General features: G+C 34.8%; 1 protein-coding gene across 1 annotated transcript in view; it reads right to left on the reverse strand.

Moving 5' to 3' along the window:
- KYNU (kynureninase) overlaps positions 1–22903 on the reverse strand; it is a 93105-nt gene that overhangs the window by 52149 nt on the left and 18053 nt on the right. The window contains exons 3-6 of the mRNA XM_045831535.1: positions 20714–20834; positions 10828–10910; positions 3196–3257; positions 1071–1142 (exon numbers count right to left, since the gene is read on the reverse strand). Coding sequence (XP_045687491.1) covers positions 1071–1142; positions 3196–3257; positions 10828–10910; positions 20714–20834 — 338 coding nt within the window. The remainder of the gene's footprint in view (positions 1–1070; positions 1143–3195; positions 3258–10827; positions 10911–20713; positions 20835–22903) is intronic.

Raw genomic sequence — 22903 nt, forward strand, 5'->3', positions numbered from 1 at the left:
ACAATAAAAGTGTACTGTTATATTAAATCCAAGGTCAAGGTTAAAAATGATAAACAAAACACATTAGAGAAGAACTGCTTAATTTAATTTACATGTTCAGGAATCTGAACATTTCTTGAAACACTAAATAATAAGATACATGAAAACACAGAAGTGATCTAGACTTTATGAGGATACAAGAAATTTTTAGAATAGGATACTAAATCACTTATAAAAGTCAAAACCAGAATTTACAAAATAACCAAAGTGAGTAGTGTCAACTTAGTAGTCTAGAACAGAGCATATAGAAATGGCTTACCCTAGAAAAGGCAAGATAGTAAAAGGAAAGAACATCAAAATTTCTCTTCCTTGAGAGTACAAGATCCGAATGGGTTTCAATTACAGTGACATTGAATTTTTTCAAGATATTAGTTGAGGTTTTTTTTAACAATAGCAATGACTACTAACATGGGCAGAATTCAAACACTTAAAATTACAAGATGTGGGCTAGAACACTTAACAGTGAAAATACAAAGACAAAAGTTTCTCTGACATTAAAATGGAAATGTACAGTATACTTTTATCTGTGTCTGGAGTGATCAGATTTCTTAACCGAATAGCTGATAAAGTAGCATGGTTGTTTTAGTGAACCACATGAAATATTTTTAATACCTAATAAGTAATTTTTCAATATTTACACTAGTATGCTATAAAATGGACAGATAAAAGTTTATATTACTATTTATACCTAAAGGGTTAAGCACTGGGGTATGTATCAGTTTGATTTTATATAAAATAAAAGAGTAATGTAAAGTAACAAAATGTTTCTAACTACACTAGATTTAGAGGAGCAGTTTGTTCAATGTCGTAAAAAAACACTAACAAATCAATGTTCCTGTTCAATTCTTACCTTTCTTAGTATGTGCTTTACTTGAACAAAAGAAATAAAGATATAATTTATTTTTTAAAAATGCCTAAATTAGAACATTTCACAGTTCTTTTATTCTAAGTTTACTTGGAAAAGTAAGGCAAGTGATACACTCTTCTAGAAAGAATAGGTAGAATATAAACATAACTTGAAGAATCCTTACATGATCTGAAGGGAAGGCTTTGGCTTCTAGAAGAATTTTATGCCGTTTTGGTGTAGGCTTAAAAAATGATAACTGCAACAAAATAGATTTATTGATAAAAGAATTAATACACCATTTTATAATCTTCAGCATTTTAAATGTATTAATTACACATCTAGGTGTCTGTCAAGCATATCTTTTCCAATTAGCCTTGTTTCCAATGAATTATAAAGAGAAAAAAAATACTGGCTCATTATATTTATTGATGTAGAAGCAAATTCAGGAGAAAATGTGAATAACAAAATACAAACCCTTAAAGTTATTTAAATTTTAATCAAAAATTATCCTCCCAATGTATTCAATGGTAATTTCTCTATTGTGAGACTGAAATCTCATAGCCTATACATGTCTTCTTTATGTTGACTTACCTTCCACTGTAGATTTGGTTTCTAGTATAGAATATTTTCACTGCTTTATTATTTTATGGGATTTAATTTTAGGTCCAACTAAAATGTACCTAAGCCCTAATATGAAACATTTCACATTTCTAGAGGCACCAGGGAGAAGTGGCTCATTTATTCAGTGGGGCCCTTTTATTTCTCCCCACAGTTCCTGGGGGACTGACAGTAACAGTAATGAAGATGATCACCACCACTAATTCAGTGTCAGTCACTGGTGTGAGTGCTAAAGCAATTTTTACATAGTACTGCATTTCATACTTGTACATACCTACAAGGTAGGTATTATTTTCCTCATTTTTACAAAGAATAATATTAAGATTTAAAATGCCATAACCTTGTCCAAATTCAATGAGGCATTAAGTAACTTAGGTGGGAGTCAAACCCAGAGGTGTCTGAACTTAAAACTATGCTTTTTACCTTGATACTTAACATACTCCATAAGTATATTTCTTCAGTCATATTAGTTAACATTTCTCCATTTTACTAAAATAAAATATTAATATCTTCATTGTGCATCTGGGTCATGTAGACATGTTAACAAAAACTTAAAAAGAAATTTCAAAACATCAAGCAATTACTATAGATGTTATACTTCAAATCCAGAATATACTGGGTTGACCAAAAAGTGCATTTGTTTTGTTTTATAAAATGAAAGACACATTTTTCATTTTCACTAATAACTTTATTGATTTGGGTATTTTGAGTATGCTATCTCCCATAGGGTATCATGTTGATTGTTCTCAATTAATGTCTCAATTTGGTTGCTATCAACTTTAATTGGTCTACCCAACCATGGAGCATCATCCAGTAAGAAATCTCAGGCACAAAACTTCACAAACCACTTTCGACACTTTCGGTCTCTCACAGCACCTTCTCCATATCTTTTGTTGCATTTCCATTGCATTTTTGTCTTTCTTCAAATAATAAAGCATACTATGGTAAAAATATTGCATATGGTAAAAATGTGGTAAAAATATTCAGTATTAAAATAGCTACACAAAAATTCCCCAATCTTGACAAGTTTTTTTAATGCACACTGATATGACAACTATTATAATGTCACAATAAAATCTAACAAAATTGTTTTGCATGAAGTTAAAGACAACTAAGTGCTATTCGAACCATCTTACAGAAAAAAAACTTACAGCCTTTTTGGTCAATCTAATATTTGACATTTATTAAATACTTATAGCATAATAAGCACCTTAAGCACAGCAACTCGTTTCGGGTACTAGGTCCCTTTTCTCCAATTTAATCTTATTTTCAAATGTTTTAACCTATTTCAAAAAACTAATTTACTGACCCATACTGATCCATAATCCTCTCCTGCTAAATTCCAACATATTGAAAAACTACCTCTCTATAAAGCTCAGTGTTTGCTAGCATTTGTACACCATTAGTTTGTGTGCTTGCAAACAGTTTTTCTTTTCACCCACTGTTACTCTTATTCCTTATGTTCTGAGATAAGAGTTGTTCATTATTCTAAAGCTCTTTGCAAGAGTCAACTCTCCCACAAATATGAAGAAGCCATTTTATCATGGTCCAGCATTTCCTGCTAAAAATGAAAATAACCTCATGACTTATTTTTAAGCAAGTAAACCACCAGATACTCATGAATTAAAGATAAAAACATGTCAGATTATGTAATAAATGTATATGAAACATTGGTGGAAAAGGAAACTTACCAGTAGAAGATGTAAATTAACAGTCAAACCATTCATTAGGACTATTTCTTTTTCATTGGCTCCTGCAAAGTAAACATGTCATAATTAAAATGTTTCTATTAGTGCTAAAGTTACTTGAAAAAACAAAGTAGGAAGGTTTCATTCTTTCCTCCTTAATGTCTTTAGGGATACGAACACATTTGATGGAAGAAATGGAAGTTTTCCCACTTAACTCATTTTATCAAAGAGTATCTGGACTTAATGCACATAGCTAGCTAAAAAATATGTTTTATTTTTTATATAGTAAGTAATAACAGCAAAATAATGAAGCATTTGCTTTTTCCTGTAAACTAAAAATGATTTATCCTATTATTAGCTAGTTGGTCAAACTCCCACAGAGCACATTTTTGTGGTAAGTGTGTCTCCAAAAGAAATGGTAAATAAAATGAAGGCCAATCACATTTTTAAAGCTGATTGTTTCTAATGTCAAATTAAAATGCACCTTTCATAAAAGAAGGCTGCTTCACCAAATGTAATTCACTTTTATTCCAGTGAGCTATGTGATAGTTTAGAAGACAAAGGAACTAGCAAGTAAAAATACAAATATCTAAATAGCTCTGGGGCTTATTTATACACACTGATATAAGATAATTAACATAGATAAGTATTGTCTGATGGAAAAAAACATGCAAAATTAAGATATCCACTACACAATTACATCTGATCCAATTTCTATTACTGAGGGTTTTGGTGGTGAAACAGGCCTAGAGCACATACTGGACAATAAACTCAGAGCATATTAACAACAATGATAATACTTTCCTTATTTTTAGTTCTTATGTTGTCTCTTAAAACCAATTAGATCTGTGCAATAGGAATAATGCCTCTTTACCATCACTGGGAAAAATAGGCTATGAGCTTCAATGTTTGTAAAGCTGTACTAAATATTAGAAAAAATATATAATACAAGTCCTTTGTTTTGCATGCAAAGAGATGCTTCTACTAGAGGAAGAGACAGTAATTGGAATAATTATTCTAAATAATAGATAAATTACAGGATTAGTTTACTTAAGGGGACGCCAATAGAAGTAATTGTACAACTTATGCATTTAAATTTCAACATAGCCATTTAGGAAAGAACCTGTGTCTTCATAGAGTAACAACAAACACACAGACCAAAAAAAAAAAACAACACCTCTTGTTGCAAATGGCAGATGGATTTCCCCATTTGATATGCAGGGTTTGATATGCAAGGTGGGTGTATGCCTGGTCATTGTGAGGCTTAGAGTGTCTGAAGTCAAGGGGCAATAGAAATAATATGATTTTACATTCCAAGGAGTAAGTAAAATGTATCTTAAACATACTACATAGATATGGCTATGATGTGCTTATGATGTATACAGTTGCATGTATCTCCTATCATATGACAATCTTTTTGAAATCTGGTAAAAGAAATGATGCCAGCTCTATTACATTTGTTTCTCTGCATGACAGTATAAATTTTTGCTATTATTTGTACAACAAAACATTATCTAAGATATGTAATCTGATATTATCCTTAACTCCCTGTTAGTTATTTACAATGGTTTCTGAAAATCATTTATTTCATTAAAATGGCAGGGAGAGTGGAAGAAGGAAGGAAAAGTTATGTAAAGAGACAATGAATTAATAGAAAGGGAAGCATTGAAAGAATAAGGAGAAGAAAACACACACCAAAAAATCACAAAATGAAACTAAAGAAATAGAAGAGTCAGGATGGGATAGAGGAGAATTTCTATAGAAGCTCAGATGCTCTATTTTTGCTTAATTCCAATTTTGATTACATTCTGATTAAAATGATTATAGATTCCTGAAAAATTTTAGTCCTCCATACCATGCAGCATTCATCTGAGGTCACCTACATTTTTCCTTGCATGGGAATGTGATGAACCAGATGTATGGAGATGAATTAATCCAGATACACACTTGGCATTGTGCTTTCTTCCCCTCAGAAACTAACACTGAATCAATTTTTTGTAAAGAATCCCTCACTAGAATAATTTGTCTTCCCATACACATGAAAATGATCTGCTTTGGGACATTTAAATTAAATTCAACCAGGTGCTTCTCAAAATTCTGTCCTCATATGCTACTGAAGTTTGTCAAGAACAGGGTCAGTCTGACATACACACATGCACACATATGTATACCTGAGCGTGGTGTTAAGACTACAGCTGCAGAACACTAACAGAAATGTTCATTACAAATGTAAGCTAAAGGCACTGAAGAATGAAATGTTCTTAACATCAAATGACCAAAAATGATTTTAATGTATTTTAAATAGAAAAGTGACCCAATGGACATGTCTTTTCCAGTTCTAATTGTATTTCTGAAACCATCATTGTTTTTCTAACATATTTAAATATTGTCAGCATTCCTTAAGAAAATGAATTTTTAAAATAAAACCTGAAACTTTTAAGTTGCTTTTCATTGTTTCTCTTCTTTTTTAAAAGAGCTTTTAAAAAATTAATGTTGCATCATCAACAAGAATTGAGGAAAATTCTTTTGAAAAGCTTCCCCAAAGCTTATCAGGCTTTAAAAGAGTCTTCACTTTGAAGATCATCCTATACTTCACTGCAGTACATGTTAAGATCTGAATCACTTCATTTGAGATGGGTGTGAATCACATCTCTCATCAGGAAAGTGAATTACTGCTTCTTTATTTGTTGAACATATATATATATGCAAGCAATACCTTTTTATCTCTTTGCCTGGCAAGCTAAAGTTTTTTGAGCCCTTACTATTTGCCAACACTTTTAAATATGTGACATGTATTATCTCACATAGTCTTCATAGTAAACTGATAAGGTTATCTACTTAGTTTTTTTCATATTTTATCAATGAATAAATGGATGTCCAAAGAGATGAACTAACTTGCCCAAAGTCTCTCAGGAAGTAGAAGACAAATAATTAGCCTCTTGTAGAAAAAAAAATGTAATTAAAGTCTTTGTTCACAATTATACGAAAATTGTCTATCCCCTGTACATCAAATATAGGAGGCCGTGTTACTCACAGACTTTCTCCTGTATCTTTCTAATTGTAATTTAATTTCAAATGTTTTGCAAAGTGAACATGGCAGGGTGCCTGGCTGCTTCACGTTTGGTAACAGGGTTCATGATGGGTCTTGCAGCTTCCATATCCTTTTCTGTTTATTTTATTAAGCAGATGCAAATATTATTGTGGATGTAAAGTTTGTGGTTGGGAGAAGTTTGAGAACTTTCCACTTTATCTTTCAAGCAGCAAATTCCTTTAGCTTCTCATGGTGGCCAGTGCATGGCTGAGCACTCAGACTCCTTGGAGAAAGCCTTCAGGGATTATTGCTTCTCTGAGGGTCAATTCCAAATTTCATAAAGCAAATTTATGTTCACATTACAACAATATTATAAGCTGAGATGCATGTATCTAGACCTTTGTGATTTTTATGTACTCAGGGAGAAGTAGGCTTAGTAATAATACTAATAATATTCTTCAGCAATTCTATTTCTAGCATCTTGATAATATAATATTAATGATAAGATAACATTATTACATGTTTTGAAGAATTGTTGGCTCTATGTAAAATATTTCCTTAATATATATTCTTCTCATCTGACACTGATATTCTTTTCTATGTCTATGAATAAATACTGTTTGTTCATTGTCTCTTCTTCCTTTCTATCCACTCTATCAAATAGTTTGTACAGCATAATAATTTTTATTATCCTCCTGTTACTTCTTTTTTAAAGATGTATTTATTTATTTATTTTTATAGAGGAAAGGGAGGGAAAAAGAGAGAGAGAAACATCAATGTGTGGTTGACTCTCACGTGGCTCCCACTGGGGACCTGGCCAGAACCAAGGCATGTGCCCTGACTGGGAATCGAACCAGTGACACTTTGGTTTGCAGCCAGTACTCAGTCCACTGAGCTACACCATCCAGGGCTCCTGTTACTTCTATTTGAGATGGTTTATGATGAAATAAAGGCCATGATTTTAGGAACCTGGAGGAGTCAATCATAAAACAAAATACACAACTTGTCTATTTGCCTAGTAAGCAGCAAAAGCAAATTTGGTTTCTGCTGCTCTTTACCATACTTACCACACTGTTATTTTAAATATTTTGTGATTGTTACCAACTCTGCTCTCAAAGAGGATTCCAAGATTTTAGTATTACAATGTGAAAAAAAAATGATAAAAGTAGATACAGAGTATAGTATATGCAATTAAAAACAATTTAGCAGCGATTAAAAGTTTTTGTTATTTTAAAGTTGACCAAATTTTTTGAGAATTTTTTAGTAACTGAGACAGAAAAGGTACTTGTATGGGATTTGCAACAAATAAGATCAATACATGCCAACACCTACTAAAGGATGTGTTTCTACTAAAGCAAACAAAGTGAAATCACTCATTTTTTTCCACTTGACTTAAGAACCATTTCTCTGACTAATACACACAATTTTAAGAGTAAAAGAATTTGGGCCTAATAGATACTCAAATTAAAAAAAAATACCAAGCTCTTAAAATATTGCTCATAATATACTTTTGCAGATGCTGTCAATTTGTATTTCTCTGGTCAAGAACAAAAAAGAACAAAACAATAAAATAATAATTAAAATAAAGATTACCTTTATTCACTGACAACATTTCAAAGGAAATATGACAGAAACACAGAAAATTAAAAAGAGTTTGTTCCATACATGTTATAACTTTGTATGGTATTTCTAAGACTAGCAGGACATTCTAAGGCTAGTGTTCATAAATATTCTTTAAAAAATTAAATAACTTCAGTCTCTTTACCCTTCTAAACAAATCTGAATTTTTTTTTCATTTTCCTTAGAAATGATAATGAGGGATGACTGGTTTGAAGTTTCAGGGATTATTGTGACATATATTTATTTACTAGGCAACAAAACACATGCATATTTACTACACAGCAAAAGAGCTACATACTTTTAAATGGTCAAAGGAGATCTCTTTGCAGGGTTTATTGGCTTTATAAATAAATCTCACTAAATAATATCATCTGACCACTTCCCTGGACTGGATATAAACATCCTAACTCCTCTTTAGAGAATGGTAAATATTGAGCACAAAGTAATAGGATTAGAATAGAATTTATATTCTGAAAGCAAAGCTAGAGGGAGAAAAAAGATCTACAGCTAAGAAAAATATATATTCTCAGGTCACATTAATGGAGGAGTTATTTTAGTTTTCTTTTGTTTACATGTTAGACATTTGAATGAATATAAGTGGCTTCTAAAAAGTGAACACAGATGAAAGCATTATTAAACAAATATTTACTATGTCTTTAGACACAATTCAGGCTTGTTCAGTTGGTGAGTTCCTCCATTAGAATATGCACTCCTTTCAGCCTGATGAAGTGCTGTGTTTTTAAGAATCTGGCTGGTCTGGCAGAAAATGCTCAGTTTTTGCCTTTACCAGCACTGGCTGACAAAAAGTATGGCTTTCATTTCCAAGCCCCAGCATGAACAACTGTGCTAAAATGCCCTGAGGCTTCATGGGACAGTGCTGGACTCCGGCCCTGCACACTCTGCCTCGCTCCATGTGCTGCCCCCAGATACTGCCCTTCCAGCCTTTCCACTGCTCCTTTCTTCAGCAATGTCAATGTTTCTGGTTTGTAATGATTTCAATTTAATTCTTTAAAGGTACTATATGCTTGTTAACTATTTTTTCTATCATTTCTCTGTGTTTGGAATAGAAGGAAGAATTTTCCGTTTGGACTTGATTATCTTAAACTAGAAGTCAACATGGTGATCTTACAATATAAAACAGGTAGAAATGTGTACGGTATAAAGATTACTTAAAAATAACCAGTTGGAAGTAGGGCCTGCTTCTGCTTGCAACCATTCTATGAAGTTTTTTTATTTTGTGAATATTTTGAATTGGTAACATATTAATATGTTTTATAAACTAAAGACAGATTATCCTTAAAAGTCTGGTAATTTGGGCTGTTTTAAACATGAGTATACTCTTCTTTGTGCATGTGGTAGTGTGGGGAACCATTCTGCTTGGCATGGACCCAGCTCCCACTCGGAGATACACAGGACCCACGCCCATGGATAGGTTCTCCTGTGAGGAATCAGGCCTGCAATGTACTTAGGCCGCTATGAGTCTTGCTCTTGCTAAAAAACTCCCTCACCCTGAATTGAGGACATCTACTGCAAAGTAACTTCCTAAAATCCATGCTAAACCTTCCAAGGATGAGTGTAACCGGTTCAACCACTTTTGCCTTTTCATTTGGAAATATCCCTCTTCTGTGATGTGATTAGCGGCATTGGCTCCTTTGTTTTCTATAAAAGGTAACCACCAAAGGCAAACCTGTGCATAGTAAATGAGGACCATCACGCAATGTGCCTAGAAACCCAATAAAGGCCAGTCATGGCAAGGACCAAAACTTTTTCTCCTCTTAAGAGAAAAGCCATTCTGTCCCTTTTTCTCCACCAGACTTGGTAGTCCATGTGAATGCCTTATTTCATCCATAATGACACAGACACTGCGGGCCGGTGTCTGCATCATGGTAGAATTTGATACAAGGTGGTTCTATTGGGCCATTGTACTGGGGAAAAAATGTCAGAATCTTTGGCTGTCCAAGTGCCACAGAGAAGACTTTTTCAGTGAGATCACAGAAGGTGGCATCTACAAGCCAGGAAGAGAGGCCAAGCCAGAAACCAACCTTTGTTCTTGGACTTCTTGCCTCCTTCCAGGACTGCAAGAAAATAAATTTTTGTTGTTTAAGCCACCCAGCTCTCCTCACTCTAATTCCATTTTCTCACCAGCTCAAGTTGATTTTGTCTTCTGATTACTGGCCAAGATACAATTAGGGTAAAATAAGGATGTTTTTATACTTCCCTATAAGGGAAAGAGTTTTGAAAAAGCCTTTTGAAAGTCAAGATTCTCCTAAATCCTCCATATATTTCCAAATAACACCATTTGATTGCTTAAATATTGTTTTTCATTTGTTTAAAACCCTAAATTTCATATAGGGTTCATGAAGTATGCAACCCAATTAAATAAATAGTTTTCAAAATGTTAATACATTTACCATGTAAAACTATCTTGAATATCACTAAGAGTACACATAACTCACTTTAGGGAATACATTATAGACCAAAAAACAGCATAAACTATGTTATTTTAAATAATTCTCATTCTAATCTTCAACAGAGCTCCATGGATTAAATTGTAAGGAGCCAAAAACAAAACAAAACAGCAACAACCACAAAAACACATTGGTGTTTTAAGCCTTTAGCATGTAAAGGCTAGAGTTCATTTTCCAATATAAGGAAATCTTAGAAATTTCACTTAAGTTGATTTTATGAATTTTGTTTAATGATAAATTAATGCAATGCATGTGTTTTTCACCAGAGAGTAAATATTAGTTTTAAAATATGTAAGAAAAGCAATAACATGTTTTATTTTTGTACCAAATAACCTAGTTATATTCTTAGTCTATAGCAATCAAATCTCAATTAAAAGTATGCTTGCTCTTTGCTATTATGGATTAAAATGGAAAATCAGGATTTTTTTCAATAAGGTTTTGACTTCATAATCTATGTCTATAATTAAATAATAAGGTCTCTATAATTATTTTGGAATAAAATTGTTTTGCACTTACCGACAATGTCTGTCATAAGGCCTGTAATAACCTCATCTGCTGTAATCCAAGGACATTTCCCTGTGTTGTGACCGTAGCCTCCCCTGAAAGGAAAAGGGGACATAAACACTCTTACCCTTGCTTGTGTGTGTGATATTTTTCAAATGTCATCATTAGCAACTGGACAATTCTAAATGAGTTTTGTAATGTTTTAATAATAACATGAAAACGTGCTTCTAAAATCAGAAGTAATCCTTGAGAACTCTGCTTTTTAACTTGTCATTTAAAAATTTCTCTGATTTGCTTTCTCTGTGGGCTATAGGGGAAATTACCCATATACTATTTCATTACTTTTTTTTAGAACTTAAGATACTTTTTAAAATTATTTTCAAAATTTTAACATTATTTGTATTACTACATGTATACCTGTAGCTTATGTAGTATCTATAATAAAACACAACTTTTTTGAGGCTAAACATTACAATGATTACAAATTCAATTATAAAATATGGTTATAATCTCTAAAAAGTGTGTACAATATAATTATACTTATGATGACATTTTAGGTAGATAAAGCAACTTGGCAATAAAGTCCGTTCTACATCTTGACTTATTTCTAGCAATTTCATCTATCATGTTTCAGATTAATTTCATTATTCTAGTAAGTATCCCAGTAGGCATAATAAAAGAATAAAAAAATAGACAAGAGAACTTCAACTCTCAAGTTTTCATCTAATGAAGAAGGCAAATAAATACATGAAAATGCAAAAGATTTAAAACAAAGGGTCAAGCTGGGAGGTGGCAGTTGGGATGGGAGGGTGGGTGCTGTTACAAACTTTTATCTTAGGAAGCTCCTAATTTTTAGGGATTCAAAACCTATGTAAACTTGGAAGAAAGAACAAGCACATGTTTTTGTTATTGTTTCATTTTTATTTTTGTTTTTTATTTTTGCATAGAACAGACTGGGAATGAAATTCAGTAAGCTGACAGTAGTGAGCTGTTAAACCTGTTCTCCGAGTTGAAGGGTAGCAGAATATGCTACCCTCAAAATATCTCATGGTACATTGAGAAACATCAAATGCAGGGGAGGCTGCCTCCAAACTCCTCTCTCTACCTAAAGACAGATACCCAAAGGAACCACATTTTATAAATACCCTCCATAAGAATTTCATCAACCGGGGAAGACTGACTCATTGCAGAAGAGATTAGAAGTCAAAACCACATCCAGATAAACTTTGTCACAAACTTCTTATTTCCTATCTATTATTCACAGGTTCATTCACCTTTTCTAAACATCATTTATCCTTTCTTGCCCCTCTCCATATTAAGATGGGATTTAAGCCTGAATTCTAAGCCACCTTGGGGAGTTATTCATTTTCTCCTGGCTAATCCGTGTATATACATGAGGGATACATGTTAATAAACATGTTAGTTTTTCTCTTGTTAATCTGTCTTTTATTATAGAGGTTTCAGCTAACAACTCAAGGTTGGAGGCTGGGGTGAGGGGTGGAGGGCCTGGATTTCTTCTCTTTCCCTAGAAAGCAGTGGAAAAATTAGAGAAGAGGTGCCCTGTTTTTTTAACCTTTGCTGATTTTCACTGTGTGAGTTCCCACACTGTGGCTGACTTCAGGCTATCAACAAAAATCCTGAATAGTTAACAGTTGCTTTTCATCACCTAGTCTGAGCCAGTTCCATGTCACTGATGGCTATGGACTGTCTCTATTAGAAGCTTATCAGGCCTAATTTTCCAGTTCTTTAGAAGTAAATGGGTGACAATATGCACTTGAAAGGATTGCCATGAAAAATAAATCAAATAACATGTAAACGAAGACTGCTATATATTACGCCTTTTCTGAGTCTTCTTTACTAATGTGAATCTAATGTTAAAATTCCTTTTTTTCATGGGTATGTGCTGTACAGCACAATTTTAAAACTAATATTTCAATTACCATATAAACTAAGATGAAGGAAGACAACTGTCTGTGAGAATAAGCATAAACTGTAAGATCTAAGGAGGAAGAGAAGGGCAATTGTTAGTTATTATTATTCATATTATTATTACATAGCCTGCAGCTTGCCTTGTTCTTGACTTCAAATATAAATGCTAAAGACAAAAATCATTATCATTAAATGGTAGTTAAAGGCAGATACTTGGATCCTTTTTTATTTTAATCACACAGAGCTCCATGGCCTTCCCTGAGAGCACAATACATCTTATTACATTTAAGTAGTAAAATTCTATGTTCTGCCTCAGAGAATTTATATATCAGAATATTATGCCACCTACTTCTCACTCTGGTAGACACTGTGGTAGTGGTAATAATCTTTAAGAATATGTTTCTTCCTGCAACGCTTTTGGCATCTCTGTCCCTTTAAAATATCATACACAGAGTCTGCTTCTTCATTTTGTCAGGCCACTAGCCTGGGGTAATAAAGTCTACTTAGAAACTGTTACCCAAATAAACTCAAAGTAAAGTGGCTTGCCATTTGAAAGAACTGATGTAGATTAGAGTGCAGTTATAAGCATTTACATTAGAGTTAAGAAAAAGATATCACGCTCATTCAAAACTGCTTAAAATAAGTTGCGACGTAGTTGCAATCTTCACTTACAGATACTAGAGATGATGGGAGAGAGTTAACTCACTCCAAGTTAATAGACAGACAGACAGAAGTGAGCAGAATAGAAAAGATAAGCTAGGTAGTCAAGGTCACGAGGGCAGAAATTTCTGGCAAGGGGCAAAAATGGGCTGCAACAACACACCCAAGGTGACCTATCTTATCCTAACCTAGAATGTCCCTGGTCATGTAGTGTAGGTCCCCTGACCTTTCATATTGCTGGTCATGAGGCTTTGACCCTCCTCTGACCTTTCCTTCCCTGGCATGTCACTAGCCATTAGGCCAGAAAATAACCTCATATGACCTCCATACAAACCCTTGTACAACTTCTCCATTAAGCATTAACTGCTGGAAGATAATATCTAAGCCTGGGTTGTGTTTTAGCTCAAGGCACAGAAAACCATCAAGGCCAGGTGGGGCAAAGCAATGGTTGACATCAGGACCAGCTGCAGTGACTACTGACCCACCCCCCTGCCTTGGCACCAACCAATCAGTGGAGACCACACCCTGAAAGGACATACTTGAAAAGCTGGTGAATATTCTGTTGAGATCCTCCCCAGGGACTTCCTCTAAAATCCCTACCCTTAAAAGCCCTTAAGAAGAACCCAGCATGGCTTTTCTTTCTGTGGAGCTCTGCAAAGCCTTTTCCTCTCTCCTTCCCCCAGATGCATATATCCTTGGCTTCTTTTTCCTAATTTCCAGGGACCCTTCTTTTGCCTCTGTAACTTGTTTTCTGAGCCCACGCAGCCCAGCTGGTTCACTCCTTCCATGGCTCACTTCTTCTATCTCTGTGACTTTCTAAATACATTTTTGCTTGTATTTGAGTCTTGGCTTGGAATTCTTTCTTAGCTGGAACTCAGATGCCAAGGTTGCTGAACTGAGATCCAATCACCAGTAACATTCTGGTGCCATTTTACCACTAACACCAGGGCATACATTGCCATAAGCCGTGTGTTCTCTGAAAAGTCCAGGAAGGACTATTTGCTCATGAAATTCGATTTCAGGTTATAAAATCTAATCAAGCATAGATGATCCTCTTTCAAATAGGACTATGTTTTAAGCATCCTACAAAATGAAAAGTGGCCCTGCTTTTAAAAGCTCCTCCTCCCAAATAAGTAAATAAATGATTTTAGAGTTTTCCTTCATGACATCACAGCTTGTGTGTGTGTGTGTGTGTGTGTGTGTGTGTGTGTGTAACTTAAATGATGATCACAAATGGAGATATCAGGAAAATCTTTGTAATATGCCATGCCATGTACTCTCTTATTCATACTGAAGAGTGGCAGATTATGCTACAGTGAAATTTTCTTATTTGGCATAGGATTATTTTGAGCTGAAGAAACTTGAAAAATAGCAAATGCATACATAGGTGGTCTCTGAACTCCCCTCAACCTGCTTGAATGCAGATTTTCCATAAAGAACTCAATTGTCATAAATCCTTTCCCCAAGAAACTTCATCAATCAGGGAAGATTGACTCTTGTCACAGGAGAGGAGACTAGAAGTTGACACAACACCCAGACAAACTGTCAAAAACTATACCTCTGATCTATTCTTCAAAGGGACAATTCATCTTTCCTAAAAATCATTTATTCTGTCTTAAGTGGTCTCCTCCTCTCCACTTTTCCCCTATTGAGATAACATATAAGTTCTCAAACTGCATTGATTTGGGGGGATTGTGTACGAAATGGGCCACCTACTGAACATGACAAACTCAAGGGAGGCCTGCAGGGTGGGTCTTATAAACTCAGAGACCTGAAGTACTCATATAGGGTAGTCTGAAATTAAAACTTCCTAACTAGAAGTGAATCATAGGAGGTAGTCATGTCCTAGGCTGTTATCTTCCTTGACAAAAGTCAGTCTTTACTTTATCTGAGTGTATCTATTGTCTTTTTGCATCTATGATAACATACCGCTGGAGATGGTGGAGTAATCCCATTTTTTCTGGGTGCCTCAAGGCACAGTCTCGCAGCAGAGCACAAGATCAAGGAACCCCTCATTGTTATGTTATTCTCTGCAGAGCAGCTCTACAGGCTGTAAATGTTTAATGTTAACTCTCCTATGCCCACCAACATAAAAGAAGTATGTGTCTATCCATTTTACTTTTTACCTAGTCAGAGATTTCTCCACTTTGCCTCCCTAATCTACTACCAATAAACTTCATGTAATTTCCTATGCCTCCTGCTTTGATTGTAATGCACAAACCTGCCATTCTCCAAAGCATTTTCTCAATCCATTGAGATTTTGCTTCCCAAAAATTGTTGTCAGTTTGGCCCAAATAAACTCATAAAAATTCATACAGGTTTGGATGTTTCTTACATTTACAAGGTATTACTTTTGCTGTTTTTGGTGATGCCTTCATATAATAACTAAAAATGATCAAATGTTTACATCATTTCTCTTGCTAATCTGCCTATTGTCACTTTATTTAACAAACCCAGCTATCAGACTTAGGAAGATAGAATACTCTTCTTTTTCTTAAAGAAACTCTTACATTTAAGGAGACTGCAGTGCCTGCAGGAGCACACCTCTCCTCCAGGTCTCACCAGCGCCCCTTCTGTACACACTGCCATATAAAGCAAGTCATTACCTGCAGCAATATGTTTGTTCCCAATATGTAACTCAGTGTGCTATTTTCTTCTTTAATAATCTTATGTAAAATGTTACCTTTTTGGATGAATTCTTATAAAGGCACAACTATGGCAAATTTTTGAAAAGAAAGAAAACCATTTATCTAGCAGATTTGACAACACAAAAGACCTAAAATATTGTGGTTAAAAATTAGGGACATAATATACATAGCTCAAGTTGCAATTTTGCTTTTTTAGGATTGGTATGTATCTTTCCCTTCTAGCTGCACTTTACCACTATAATTATTAACCCATGTTATTCTCCTTGACATAACCTAGACCATTAGTAGATATTTAATAGAAAATGTTCTCAAAATGTTCTTTAACCTCATTGCCTGCTCATTCCAGCATACCCACAGGGTCCAAACATATTTGCAAAAAGATGCAAAGCATGGGTCCCCAGAATATAGGAGAAATTTACCATAGCCCATGGTTTGGGGAAGCAAGAGCAGATGATATGGCAGTTAAGATACTTTCACAACAATGGAAACTTGATAGCCACATCCTTCCTGAAGGGAAGCAGACAGCTGCTCAGGGCAAAAGGACTACATGACTTTCAAATCATACAGTGACTCAGGGTGTAGCTGGGGGAGTTTATACAGTGCCTGTGTGAGAGGCAGGGACCTGGTGGCTCCTTGTGTCATGGGGAGCTCATGCCCTGACCAAAGATGGCAGCCAAAAGAAGGTAAAAGATATAGAAGCTCAGAAAAAAGTAGCACATTGTAGGAGGGCCCAGATGTGAGGTCCTGTAGGAAGTCCCAGGTCAAACATTTAAAATAAGGGTGGGCTGAAAGAAAGGGAATTCTGCCATGAGTGCCAAAAGAGTAGAGAAACAACCATGTGGGCTAAAAAGGGATTTGGTCCTGAGGCCTGAGAGAAGCAGCGAGCAGTTACAAAGTTTATAGTGAAGTGGTCCACAATGACAGCTGGTGTGTAAGGTAGAAGCCATGCCAGCTGGGAGTCAGGATTCCACCATGTGGCCTGGTGTAGTGAGGAAGGCAGCCATATGGGCTGAAGAGAGGGTGTAACCAGAGAGCTGATAGAGCTGCGCAGGGACCTGCCTAACCAAGCACAGATTCATGGGTGGTGCTTTAGTACCTAACCATGACGAAGAATGCATACTTCTGCTTCTCTGAGGGATGTACAGAGAAGCCACTCTCTTGGGACATGTGCCTACCTGGCCTTTACCATGATCCATTGTGACAAGGCACATGTTCCCTAGACAATGTACCTCTGATCCTAAAGGAGAGAGCTGCTGGGAGAGGAGGTGACTCTGAAACCCATGAGTGTACCTTCCAGAGGGGATGGAGAACTGTTTGCACAGCTGGCTTAAGAACAGATAAGGAGATGGGGAACTTTGGGGCATGTTTTTGGCTTATAGCCTGTTGGGGACAAAGGGAAGTGCTGGGTTATGTGGGAGAACAGGGCTCTGAACAAAAGTGCTCTCAGACCCTTTGCCCCGAGGTTGGAATCCTGTAAATAAAAACCTGCTTCCTTCAACACTAATTTTTGGGTCATGGGTCAAGGTGCCACATGGATGGACCCCAGCTTGCTTGATTGCATATTGATCTTGTTGCTTCTTTTTGTTGTCAAAGACCATTTTGCTGATAATTATTATATATCTAATGGGTCAAATCACCCTAAATGTTTTCTATTTCAGAATATTATCTAAATATTGTAATTTCACAACACAAATTCATTCTCTAAAGTAGATGTTTTAATCTAATTTAGAAAAATGACAGAGTTGAAAGTGATATTGGGAAATAACAATAAGCATATAAAAACCTGGAGGTAAGTGCTATATCTTTAGTTTTGCCTTGAATAACTTGAAGTTTTAGAAGAAATCACTTGGGTCCTAAAGTATCTCAAGCATCCTCTAGTCTTGACCTTCTTTAGTATAACACTCAAAGATTGTACCATATGAACTATGAGATCAAGCTACGTTTTGATGAGTGATTTTTTTATAGATAGGTAGTAGATAAGCAGGTAGGATGTTTGCAATAAGCCATAAAAGATAAAGACATGGAAAATGACAACCATGAACCAAATGGCATTTCCTGCCTTACAGGTCATGGATGGTCAGTCAGAGACTTGATACTATTATTCCAGAGCAAAATCTCACTTGGTTAAAGCACTGTAATTTTTATGACTATTAAGATTATAAGATATTAACATTATTTTTTCCTGTTAAACAATTTCAGTGCACAACTGCTCACAAGATTGGTATGATTACTTTAAAATGAAGCATGTGAACAAACAGTAGCTAAAGACACAACGTCTAAACTTAAGCAGAGCCTTGCAAAAATACAGCTGCCATTGACTCCCCTTAGAGGGTGGGTGACACAGCACAGGAGGTGTGAATTCAGTTGCCATCAGTCTCCCTCTTTTGGAGCTTCCAGCCAGGAAGGATACTGCACATGATCATCACATGAAAAGCCCTCATGGAACCTTCTGTACTTTCCTACTGAAGCCCTAAAACTAGCCCCTTTTGTTAGTTTGGTACAAAAGACTGTACTCCCAGCTGGTCAGGGAATTACTCCCTATGGAGGGTTTCTGCATGTGAAATAAACTTTTCTTTTGTTAATCTGGTAGTTGTTAACCTAATGCAGAGGCCCCCCACCAAAAGAGCTAGAATTGGTGGAATAAAAGTTTTCCTCCCAACAGAACCTTAGGAAAGGAAAAGGTCAGAATGGGATTTTAAACTAAATATTTAGAAGCAAAGAAATAACAAATGCTTTTGAGGTCAAAGGTGGAAGATGGGGTAGGAGGTCACAGGATTGCAGTCATGCATGTCACATTCCACTGACACTGGTGGGCAAGCAGGGGCATGGTGTTGACTTGGCCAGACCCACTTAAAGCAAAACAGATAAACAAAGCAATGACAAAGCAAAGCCACTCAAACTAGCTACCTATTCTTTTGCTCAAAAGAAATTATCTTTTTTAAAATTTAGTTTGTTTTGCTTGAAGCATTAAAATGTACCTCCTTTTTAAATCATCTGTCTGATAAAAATTAGGAAAGAAGTTTTAAGACTATGCAATATTCTATTGTCAAAAGGAAAAATGTAAAGTTAAAAGGCAGTTATAGCAGGGCAAGTGTTATGACAGAGACACTTTCCTGAAATATAACTTCAGTCTTGAAATAATCAACCATTCCCTTAATAAAGTAGGATAATCATAAGGATATGAATAGGATAGCAAGGCAACATATTTTAAAGAACCTAGAGGATAAAAATGCACAGCATAGCTGATTGAATATCCAAGAGTCAAGGACATTCTCTGAAGTTCAAATTCATTCAACCTAATTCTCTGCTGTCTTTTACATTAAGGCCAAAAATGAATATTAACCATTTCTATTAACTCTATCATTTTAAAAATATTAAAACTTGCTAGTTCAAAATGCTTCCAAGTGTAGTGATATTTATTTTCCAATGTATGCATAAAAACTGTGTGGATAAAGTTATAATACATTTAATAAATTATATAAACCTCTATATTTTTGTGTTAAGTTGTGAACATATTTTAACCACTGAAACTGAGAACTTTGCAGTGTTATTTAATAGCTGCAAACTAACTTTAAAGATCAGATACTATTCCACGTATATAAGGCCAGTGACATAATGAATAAAGAGAGATGGAACAGACATTCTGGCTTTCTATGAGATCCCCGTGTTTTGCCTTTTGAGTTCTCACATGGTTTGATTTCATTCTCCTCAATTTTTTTGTTTCTGACCTTCAAGTTTGGCTCCCCCTTCATAACTACTTTTTGGAATCAGAAAATGTTTTAAAATATTTCTATTTATTTTTAATATTTTAAATATGTAAAACATTTTAAATAGTTACAAATATGTTGAAAGTATTTCTAGTTTCAGCTTTATCAGTAGTTAACTGAGGAACTATAACAAGTATATAAGATTAGGTATTCCTAATGTAGCTAAGAATATGGAACTAATGAAAATAGACATCTTCAAACTACCTATTAAAACAATGGATATTCAGGATGGATATCAGGGTGTTTGAAAAGTTTTGGATTAAAGACAGTAAGCATTCAGGTAAACCAATTGTGGGAAAGTTTTCTCAGGCAGAAAATTAAAAGTAGAAGAGAAGGGATGGAGAAAAGAATGGGCCCTGATTTAAGATCCCTGCATGGTCGGAATGAAGCTGCTTAGCTGAGCCCCATTGGAGCATCTTCTCCAAAATCATGCTCAGTTTGGGAAGAAAATGCCTTCTGTTTCACTCACCTTCTTACACCTCCCTCAATAATTTTATTTCCTTATTTATAAAAATTACTATGATAGAGGTTAGCCAAGGACTAATCATAAAAATACTAAATTAAATCCTAAATGTTAACTCCTTTATTAGTTCATTAAAGAAATAAAATAAAATAATTATATATGTTTTAACTGTGACAAATCAGGAAGGAGATTTAATTTTTTTAATATTTTAAAGTTTTACTCTTGACTCTGACAGTGACTTGCCATATGATCTTATTTACTGAGCCTCATTTATTTCATCAATAAAATGATAGTGTTGAAAGACATGATCACCAAAATTCTTTTCTGCCCTAAAATTCTATTATACACCTTTTCAAATATTAGACAATCTAGTGTGAATTTTAAAATTCTAACATGAGATGGTGAGTGATAACTTTTGAAATCATACTCACATTTTGGCCCACTTTTGTAGTTCTTCCTCCAGATATGTTTTAACTGTTTTTGGTTGAAGGCCAAGAGAATTTCCGGAGAAATAGATGGCATCTTCATCCTTATTCACTAATGATAAATCAACTGAAATAGAAGAAAATGTACACAATGCTTATTCAATTACTTCACATTCTTCCATTTGGCATTGTTAATCCAATGCAAATAATTGACATGATTAACTTCAAGAAGTATAATAAGTAACTTCAGTTTCTTCCAAGGATAACATTAGGTTCTGTGAAAAAGAATTCATCTTTTTCATTTATACTTTAAAATATAACTTATACCCTATAGAAGCTTTTTCTGAGATCTTTCATATTTAATTTGTTCCATGAAAAATTTAAATTATCAATTACTCTCAATCTTAAATTCTCAAAGGAATTAGAAAAGTATTAAAAACAATAATTTTCCCGGAAGTATATCAGCCTCACCAGTTATAGTGAAAAGTTACCAGAACTTAGGCAAGTACTGGCCTCCTAAATAATCAATGTTGCAGATATGCCAAGTTAAAAAAAAGTCTAAATGATTATATATGTGTCTCAAGTGTATGAATTGGCTTCTTACTTTTTTCATTCTATATATCTATACACATATAGTGTCAATACACATAGGCAAATATTGTTCTCTTTATCTAATTCTTCTTCAAATAAATCAGAACTTTAGTGACTTGTTTGTATTACTACTCTCCTGACAGTACAAAATGCAGTTTCATTAGCAATTAATCCACATGTTTAAACTATAGCCTAGAAATACACATGTTTATAATAGTGTTCTACTAAGATTTCTCTTAACTGTAAGGAAAATAAAAGTAACTTCTGGCTTATATTTTCTTTGAATCATTTGGTAATATATTTGTCTTTACTTTAGACTACCTCATATTCCAGACTTTTTAAAGACATACAATTTATCTCAACCTGATTGCGCTTATAGATACTGTGCCTCTTTTTCATTGAGACCATTTAAACTTGACCCAATAAAAGAGGTGTAAATATTGTTCTCAGATTTAAATTGGATTCATTAACAGTTTTTTTATTGAGCTAGAAAACAAATATTGGAAGATTTTGTTTAGAATTCAGGGCTTTACATTGGTGTATTATGTGCCAAATTTCAACCAAGCACTCAAATAAATACACATGGGGGATGAGACATGTCCTCTGTGTCAGCCCCATGGCTGATCAAGGATGAGGAGGCAAGCACTCAGGCAGGCCTGTGTCCCCATTGTATTAATTTTGTTATTTCACTGCTGATGCTTTTACAGAAAAATAGGTAGTAGGTTTCTTTTATTTAGAAAGTCAGTTTTAAAATGTGCTCATTTGAGAGAAAAGAAGAATTGTAAACTAAGTTATGTAGTCTCATGCCAACCCAAAGTATGACTCATTATGAATTAGCATTAATTTTTCTCATATCTCTGCTCTTCAAACAAATTTTGCTTAAAACTCATTCATCCACCTGTGTGATGTCTCCTGCAGGACCCACACTGGTAGATAATACAGATTCATTTTCTTTCTCTCCCCGTACCTGTTCTCCTTTTCCCTCTTCTCTCTCCACCCCATAGCACTGCCAGAATGGCTTTTTTTCTTAGGGAAAAAATGATAGTTAGATTAGAAATGTGAGAAGAATAGTTGGCACTAGGAAGAATAATCTCTCACCTTTATACATACCTACTGTACAATCACCACCTCCCCATTCCCCCCATCTGCAACTATGAGAAACAATAGCTAAGATAGCTTGGTAAGGGAGGAGATATAGAACTCAAGTGACAGCAGTAAAGAACCCTTGAGGGTATTGAGACAGCTGTCATACAAAGAATACATCATGTACATATATATTATGTTTATAATTATATGGATTGGAGTTTTCTCCCTTTGCTTTTTCTCTCCCTCCTCTTTATTCTTTGTTGCAACCCAGGAACACTTTCCATATCCTATATAGAAGGGAAGGGAAATAAGCTGAACATAGCATTCTCAAATCGTGATCCGCTTCTGGATCTTCGTCAGTCACAGGATTCTTTATATGTTCCCTGAGTGTCTGGGGGTTATTTGGCGTTTGTGCCAAGGAAAGGCCCTTGATTAGGATACCAATTATTTGCTAGACCTTGGGGTTAGCTATGAGACTTTGACTCCCATCCTCAAGATTATTATGATAATTGTTATTGC

This window comes from Phyllostomus hastatus, unplaced genomic scaffold (assembly GCF_019186645.2).
Source record: "Phyllostomus hastatus isolate PE091 unplaced genomic scaffold, TTU_PhHast_1.1 phas_contig_1, whole genome shotgun sequence".
NCBI lineage: Eukaryota > Metazoa > Chordata > Mammalia > Chiroptera > Phyllostomidae > Phyllostomus > Phyllostomus hastatus.